Source organism: Aplidium turbinatum, chromosome 9, assembly GCF_918807975.1.
Source record: "Aplidium turbinatum chromosome 9, kaAplTurb1.1, whole genome shotgun sequence".
Classification (NCBI taxonomy): Eukaryota; Metazoa; Chordata; class Ascidiacea; order Aplousobranchia; family Polyclinidae; genus Aplidium; species Aplidium turbinatum.
The window spans coordinates 10,929,128-10,937,998 of record NC_137480.1 but is presented as its reverse complement, the minus strand read 5'-3'; the positions used below and the strand labels follow the sequence as shown (position 1 = coordinate 10,937,998).

The following is an 8,871-nucleotide window of genomic DNA, read 5'->3' as shown; positions in this document are numbered from 1 at the left end:
CCTTTTTAAAAGTAGTTGCGTTTTTTTGCATGACGTCACACATTTTAATGACGTCACTGACCAAGGCGGCCGATGCTAAACCAGCACCCGAAAATTTACATATTACATAAATACAAGTCAATAAGAGTAATACCAGATCGCCTTTTACTGAACTAGTTTTTTTCCGCTTTTGATGAAGGCAAGCCTGATCAGATGAGATGATTGTCTTTTCACGCTTGACCAATTCTGTTGATAAATTATCGTGTTGCCAATTGAAAAATAAAATTTGTTTCTGCATTTTTCAGGATATTGAATCGACAGATTGTGTTCACTTGCTATTGATAGCTTTCAATTTTCTCTGTTTTAGCAAAGCGTTACATTATGACGTCATATCGATGATTTCATCAAGGATAACTTTTAAGAAAAAACGTCAATTTCAGGTTGCTGTGAAGTAACCACAGTTCAATATCTTTGCAGTTTTCCTCTTTGACGAAATCTTACCATGAGTTCACCCTTGTTGTTCTTCAATTGTAAATATTGTTAAAATTTGCAAATTATAACATTATCCTACTTAGTGAAAAAAATTGAATGCAGCAATATTGACAACCTTTTAAAGTACATGTAGTTCAAACAGAAATAGAAAATGTTGGGTGGAAATCCAATGTTCATGACAAAGTCCAAATTGAAATTCTATTGTTGCAGATCGCGATTTCGGGTATTGACCCTCTTCAGTACAACTATATTAGCTCATAATATCAGTAAAATTTACAGCAGTTCACTTTAGAAAATGATTAAAAATGCTATGTGGTTGCTAAGGAACAAATTAGTCTGCGAAATTAATCTGCGAGCAGTAATAATGACAATTTTTATGCAAATTATGAAGGTTAGCCTATTAGGTCATACAACCGACAGTTGCAACAATAAAAAGCACGAAAATATTAAACATTCAGGCGAAGTATTTAAATTCTAACAACAAACAAGGGGGTCAGTCAAGCTGACATACGCCTAAGCCTGGGACCAGTCAAGCCGGCCTCCTGTAGAATGATCCATATAAAAGGATGCGAGATACTTCTAAAATAAATGAAAAAAAAGAATTCCGACACTTTAAATCCTGATTAACGTAAAGTCAATAGAGGATCCGCGTAAAGCAGATACAAAAGCATCTAATTTAGTGAAAAAAATTTGCCCCCTGCTCTTGTCCCATAATCGAATATTCTACCTTGTGTTTGTCAAGTCAGTTTAACCCAATTTTGTATCTCCCGAGACCAGCGGAAAAACTAACCACCGTATTTCGAAAACATTTATTTCTTTTCAATTTAAATTTCTGACCATACAAGCAAAACAATAGCCTATGCCGATATGCAGTAGCGGTGACAAGGAGTAATTTTGGACGCGGGATCATTTTTAGGGGACTGTAACCTTTCCAACCAGGCCAGGAACTTGAAAAACCAACGCGTATTTGTTGCATTTTCTTAGTAGGCTAGAGTCTTGATTTAAGTGTCCGATGATCTCGTTGGTACCTGGCCCAAATCATCTTCTCAACGGCTCTACCTACATGCCATGTAGACTGTACAGAAAGGTCTATATAAAAAAGGAGCAGGTGATAAAATCTAAAGCAAAAGTTGCATAGCCTATAATCATATCCCTACCTATGTTACGTTGAAACGATGTAAAAATTTAGTGACCTACTCAGCATCTCTTCCAGTACGGTAGCCTACCATACTGAGCTCCTCATAAGGTGACTGGTTGATTGAGACTCAGTGGTTATCCTGTTGTTTCACTCTCGTAGTCATAGAGAATATTGTGCTGCACTTGTCGGGTAGCCTAGGCTGCGGTGAAAAGTTGGCAAGTGACATTATGATTACGCCATGCAATGTGATTGCAACACCGAAAGTTGTTTTGTTGATTCTCGAGTGGCAAAAGTAGTCTTTTCAAAAACGGATACTTTTGTCGCTTCTACCTTTTTCTAGACCTCTGCTATGTTTGTCATATACTGTTTTTTTGTTGTTGTTGTGATGGTCAGAAATAAAAACAAACTGAACTGAACACAAGCTGGATTTTGATTGTTTTGTTTTGGTGTATCCAAAATAAATTAATCAACAGCCATTGAAAGCACATGCATAATCGTTGGGTCCATTGTGTTGTGACGCCATCACAACCCGGATGCATTGCCTCCAAACGCATGTTTTTGCCAGTGCTTTAACGACTTGTGATTAACAGCAATTAGAACCCAAAAATTCCGAGGCCAGATGTCTGGTAAACACTGCTATTCAATGCAAATCTAAGGTCTCAATTTGCAGGAATCACAACTGATCAATTTGAATTCTTTTCACAGAGCTGCATGCTTTACAACGTGCATTTTTATACTCAGTGAAAATTCAACAAAGAACACAAATTGCCACGTTGTTAAATTCCTTTGATAATTTAAATACGTTTAATACAAATACTGTAAACTGAGAAAAACTCTACGCAATGAGACATTCTTCTTTAGACTAAAAGTTACTGAAATGAAACAAACGCAAACGACAAAATCGATGAATTCAATACCAGCTGGTTGACAACAAAGATAGTTGAAAACATTTCTCTCATTTGCATTCAAAAATTAGTGCACGACTATGTAAAAGATATTGCAGATGCAATGGGGTTTTAGCAAGTGCATTTTCTTCTGTGTTAGAGTGTTGGGGATATTCGATCATCAGCAACAAGAACAAATAGATATACGCGAAAGTAAAATTTAGGCTGCACACGAAAAAGTGACAAACAACATACATGAACAATACACAAGAGCAACTTAAAACATTGCCTAAATAAAAATGATTGCAATTTTGCACTTAGAAAGACTAAAATGGTAGCGTAGTTACGCAAAAGTTAAGCACACGTTCTTTTATTTCCAAACATGATTATCCTTTGCTTTATAAAAAGTGAAATTAGTTGAGTTATAGTTTTCCATACCACACAAAACCAGCTGACAAAATCCGGGGCTTTCAACAAAGCACACGCACTAGAAAATAAATCATTCTCCAGCTGAGTAGAAGTTACGTCTGCCACGCACAGGAAATACGGTGCTGCTGAAGAAAGGTTGGTTGAAAGCAGCTGGAAAGATTAATTGCAACGAATGTAAGAAAAATTTAAAACTTAGCCTACTCCAACAACTTGATTTTTGGGGTCACGTGATTGAAAGTTTGGCGGTGAAAAAGTAGATGAATGCACATCCGCCAAATGAAACTCTTCGACAGAGCTTAAACTTTCGTTACTGTCTTCATGAAATACGTCTTTACACGATGAATCAATGTAAAAAAGCACTGATTTTAAGGATGTATAACTTACACTGTTTTAAAACGTGTTGAAAATTTGATCCACAGCGACCCAAAATATGATCAATCTTTCCTTTTCATCTAGCAGCACGAAAACAAGTTGAGCAAATAGAAAAACAAATTGCAGCCAATGCCGCGGCAACGAGGCCGAATAAGCTAATGATTTCACAAGTCAAATGTTGACGCACTGGTTTATGTTTAGGTCAATACACAACAACTTTGCTCAAAGGCAAAACCAGCCAGCAAAACAGTCGTTTTTTTCGACTTCTACTTGAATGAAGAGAAAAAAATTTACTGTCTAAGGCTGATACCAACTTTTTAAAAGTTACATTTTTCATATCAGTGTACCAGGGGCTCTATCCACTTTTAGAATTGGGGGGGGGGGGTGATTTTTGGACAGTGGGCTAAAATCGTCATAGTCATTTCAACTTCTGGGGGGCGCAGCCCCCCAGACCCCCCATTGCTGCATCAGCTTCTTTCTGATCGAAGCATAGGGTTTCCAAGTCGTTTCACAAAGTATGTTTGGGAAAGCGCATTTTTGAGTAAGCAATCCGGTAGTCACTTAATTAACAAGAAATAATTCTGGAACTGCGAATGAAAACTCGAACCAATCATAAACTACGTTTTCCGTGACGTGAAAAAGGGCGAAAAGAAGATGATACAAAGCAAATCAAGTGCTGGATTTTCTATCAACTATTTGTTTGTTTGTTTATGTGTTTTTCATATTTTTACCCTGCATTGCTAGAAAGCGGACTTGAGCGCTATGCAATTATGCATCGGTGTACGCCTTCTGACGTACACCTGACCCACGCTGCAGCCGACGATAATGTCTGTTTCCGGTTGTCTACTCTACTTATGACTTAAATTTGGTACTACCCATTACTCGAAATCGATCACTGGGTAGAGGCAATTATACTTATAGTGAAGTTTCTTCCCCAGAGAAACAACAGCAAGTGCGGGGGGGTGGAGTCGAACATGCAGGCTCTCGACTGCGAGCCCAACGCGCTAACCACTCGGCCACTGCTGCCGACTAAGTTGGCAGCTGGTTGGCTTTTTAGGGGTTAGGGTTAGAAAGTAGTCATTTCATTGACGTAGGTTCGATTCTCACAACTGCTATTGCTCTTTTTTCTTCTGTAATTACCAAATAAAGTTTAAAACAAAGATTAACTCTCTTGCTAAGTGCGAGAAAGGTCACAATTGGACGATAGCCTCTTATAACATGTTCTGATTGGTTGGCGGTGTCATTCTAGTCATTTGCAGTGGCAGAATTTTGTCTTGTTAAAGTGGCTACCAAGCAAACTAAGTTAAAACACAGTGTAAACGCCTGGCTCGTAGTTCAGGGTTGCCAAACCAAACAATCATATTGAAATGAAATATATATTCACATTGATAAAACATTCAAAATGTGCTAACAGCGAAAATATATTTTTCAAAATTTGATCAATAAAATATCACAAAACCTTTTCAAAGCCAAATGAGTGGGGGGTGATTTTGCATTGATCACCCCCCACTCCAATTAGTGGGGGGGTGATCACCCCCTCACCCCCCTTGGATAGAGCCCATGCAGTGTACCATCAGGTAACGTCAAAGACATGTCTAGTCAAGATGTTTTGCCATCAACATCTCTGCCCTAAAATCGTCAAAATATCAACCCCTGTAAATGAAGAGTTAACACAAAAAACATAAAGATGTATGTTAATGCAAAAAATACATCAATAGATACGCGCAGTTAGCAAATATTGCTTAAAAACTCCGTTATCAGAATGCTGAACTCTTAATTTTTGGCAAAGCATCGATATCTTGTCAGAGCAACTGATGTTACCTAAAGCCATACACAGTTAGCAAAAGTATCCTCAGTGTTGTACGTCGTGAGATGTTGGAACGATGTAAAACGAAAACTTTGATGGCCAAGGAAAAAAAGTTTATGCCCAATCAGCAAATCAGTCGTTTTTCTACATTAATTCAACGTCTGGAATTGTTGAAACAATGTAAAGAGGGGAAGGGATGATTTGCTGGTTGAATGTGTGATGTAAGAAAGGAAATGTCAAAGCATTGACTGAAAACACCATTTTCGCGTTTTCATTTTTAAGAGCATGAACCAAACTAAGAGAAAGTTTATTTACAGGCTGGCGTTCACAGCGATGTATCCAGGAAGCAAAGACTAAAAGCTATCAAGGAGATTAATGCTTCAAATTAAAATCGTGATATGCATCAAGTCTCAATTGTTTGACTAGGTTCGCGCTTGTAAATTTTGTTATTGTTTTGTCCATTAAACGCCGGCCAACGTTTGTTTCGCGTTTTTTCTTAGAAGAAGCGCTATGAAAGTTTTATGCAATAGAACAAAAATGATGAAATGACAACGTAAAAAGACGTACGTCACAAATACATCGTCTTTAATTATAATCTCTGAAAAACTGAAGAAACAACTGAAAACTGTGTGAAAATTAAGTGGAAAAATAACGCCTGGGCTATGACAGCACAGTATATTGCCACAAGGCCATTTTTCTTACGCTATGATGTAACATTTCGTCAAAATTGCACACTCATCACACACAATACGTCATGAATCGAATAACATCGGTGGATGCAAAAACATACGTAAATAAAATGCCGTTGTTTTGTAAATGAAACAAACACGAAAAACCCAGTCAGCAGTGACTGATAACCAAGTCTAAAAGAAACTGCTATCCACTTGCGTTATTTTGACGCAAAAAGATGTAGATTTTTGTGCAAAAACGCGTTGTAAACAGACGGGGTAATTAACATAAAAGTAAAACCGTGATCGCTGAAGTTAAGGGCTGCATCGAAATAGATGATAAATGTTGCACACATGGAAAAGATTAATTATAGCATAGTAAGATGCGACAATTATGACATGATTTTAATAAAACTAATCATCAAGAATTCGAAAGTTATCCCTTTTAATATGTTTTTGGGGCAGTCAACGCGAAAATGATCATGAGAACTTGGAATAATTGACTTGTAATCTTGAAATGTTTGCAAAGTTATTTCTGAAGGACATTTAATTATGTATGGTTGGGTGTTCTTAGCAAAAGCACCTGGAAGGAGTCTTGCATCCCGCTACGTAGTTAAACCAGATTGCTTTTCTGTATGGCGTGGAGATTATAGTCAGATTGCATCGGTGTTGACGACTCATGCCAATAGTAAACAGGTAAAATGATTCTTGTTGCAGATGATTCCGAATCGTGATCACGAAGGAGAAATAAACGGAAGCTAACACGACGAATTGTTTGTTCTATTGCACGGCTTCAAAAACAACATTAAATTGAAAAGAAATACAAACTAATTACGCATTAATATTGCCACTATTTGATTTCACACCAAAACTGTACAGAAAGTTACTGGGAAAACTTTGTTGAACATTTTCATTGCTTTTAAGACAACAACGGCATCGATTGCACTGCGAAACAAGAAAGTCAAGTTTGTGGTGACAAAAATTTGCAATTTTATGTCAAGGAAATATAGCTAAACTGCACAAATCAAACTAAGGCAAGAAATGGCGAGTAAAAGTGCAAAACTTTGATAAAATTGAAAACCACGGCAAGATCAGCTTGCAAAGACAACAAATTAAACGATTTACAAACAAGACACAAGAATAATATCATAGGGCCACTTCTTCAACTACGCAATAAGTCTACCAATAACACGGAGTGAAGAGTTTGTTAAGTTGCAAAAACTGTAGTTGAAGCAAAAAAGGTGAAGGTGTGATTAAAGTAACAAGACAATATAAAGACATACATCAACAAAATTACATCTTGCATTGCATAATAGTAAGCCCAGTGCTTGGTCTTTGGATTCGCTTAAATTCTAAAACACAGCTTTACAAATTGCATGAAAATTGATTTCATAGCAGAAAAAAAGCATAGGAAGCTTAAAAAAGTAAAAGCTTCTAGGTACGAAACATACATGATGAGAAGTAACATTAACAGCCAATTATTGAAAACAGCTTTTTCAACCTTAAAATTTGCTTTGGGCTCGCAAACGTAAGCACAAGCAGGAAGTGATGAGACGACGCACGACTGCATGTGTTTGAACACCAATCGGCTTCATAAATCACAACATATGCTATTGCTCCGTTGTAGGCCAGCCTGGTACCGAAGCAGAGGAAATAGATTAATCAACTACTCAATAACATTCCTGGAAACCACAGCTTATCAGCAGATTACTATGACACTTCAAACTGCCTTTGTTGAATGGGCCAAACATGACGAAACCACTTCTTAATGGAGAGTGAAAGCGACGTAATGTATTGGAAGCAACTTCATTGAGATTTGAAATATAAAATTCTTGGATTGTTCTCAAAAGGCACTTGCGCCAAAATAATGCGTTTACAGCCTCACCTAAACATCTGTGAGTGCAGCTGTACGTAGAACCATGTTCAAAGGAAACAAAGACATCCAGACAACAACTAGTCCTTTATGAAGTTGATTCACCGTCTGCAGACGTTGAATCATTGTAAAAAAGGACTGATTGCATCATACGAACTGAAAACATGTCCTTCCTTTCACGTAAAAGTCAATTATACTGTTAGTTTGAAAGAAGTCATACTTTAAATCTGAAAAACCCTTTCAGCAGTTCGTTCAAAACTGAACTTGGTATTTCCAGTCAGTCCGAATCACTTCTGTCTGGGCTAACTTGGATGTTGGAAGTCCAGGAAAAAAGGATTATATTGTGCCCGCATCTAATAATTTATTCAATTGCTGGGCAATCTTTGTCAATGAAGGCCTGTACTTACTATTGGGAGAAAATAAATTCTCTAGAAGCTCAGCATCTCCTAAAAAGTCAAATACTGAATTAACTCTTCCTTTTGATTTATCGCTCAAGTGTGCTGAGACCAGTAGTTGCAATATGGTTCTTGCTTCGTTTAATTGCTTGGATAAGACAAACTTGTCGAAGGTGAAGTCGACTTCGTAAAAGCTTATGACAGTCATTGAAACCATTTTCATTTTTTGGTTAAGCTTTTCAACCAGTTTTATTTCCTCGCAAGAGAACTGATCATTCATTTGCAAAACTCCAATCTTGATCACAACCTTGATGATATTTTTTAAAAGTTTTTGCGACTCTTTTTTGTTCCCTGTATGTAATTTGCTGATGGTATAAATTTCGTCCAGAAGTTCTCCAGTTGCTTCATCAACAACTAACTTCGTTAGTTTCTTTGAGGACATTTTTCCAAGTATCTTTTTTTGTGCTTGTACGGCAAAATCCGACGACTTGATCTCATCTCCCATATTGCAGGCTCAGAAAAGGAAAGCTCACAGCAGCACTTAATATAGTAATGACAACCTGTTGTAAAATACAAAGGTAAAACAATTAAAGTTTGTTAAAATTGTTTGAAGTTTCGTACTGAGCTAAGTCTCAGGCACCAAGCACAGAAGAAAATAGCATGAAATTTGGCGGTAGCCCAATATAAGTGACAAAGAAAAAATTCTCTCTATGGCAAGCAATAAGCAAAACATGGATCCCTTAGCTTGCACATCAAGTTAAAGTTATGTGGCTTATGTAAAAAATAAGCAACTACCCAGACAGCAAATTCCGTCATTTTTTACTCAATGTAAAA

General features: G+C 37.1%; 1 protein-coding gene across 1 annotated transcript; it reads right to left on the bottom strand.

The window, feature by feature from the left end:
- Positions 1–7,420: 7,420 nt before the first annotated feature.
- On the bottom strand, positions 7,421–8,542 carry LOC145777532 (tumor necrosis factor alpha-induced protein 8-like). Its single transcript, XM_082588935.1, has one exon. It carries the CDS (start codon positions 8,540–8,542, stop codon positions 7,979–7,981), a length of 564 nt encoding a protein of 187 aa, XP_082445061.1. The 3' UTR covers positions 7,421–7,978.
- Positions 8,543–8,871: the final 329 nt, after the last annotated feature.

Excerpts from the sequence above, each read along its gene's own strand:
- LOC145777532 (XM_082588935.1), bottom strand. The coding sequence starts at position 8,542 with ATGGGAGATGAGATCAAGTCGTCGGATTTTGCCGTACAAGCACAAAAA.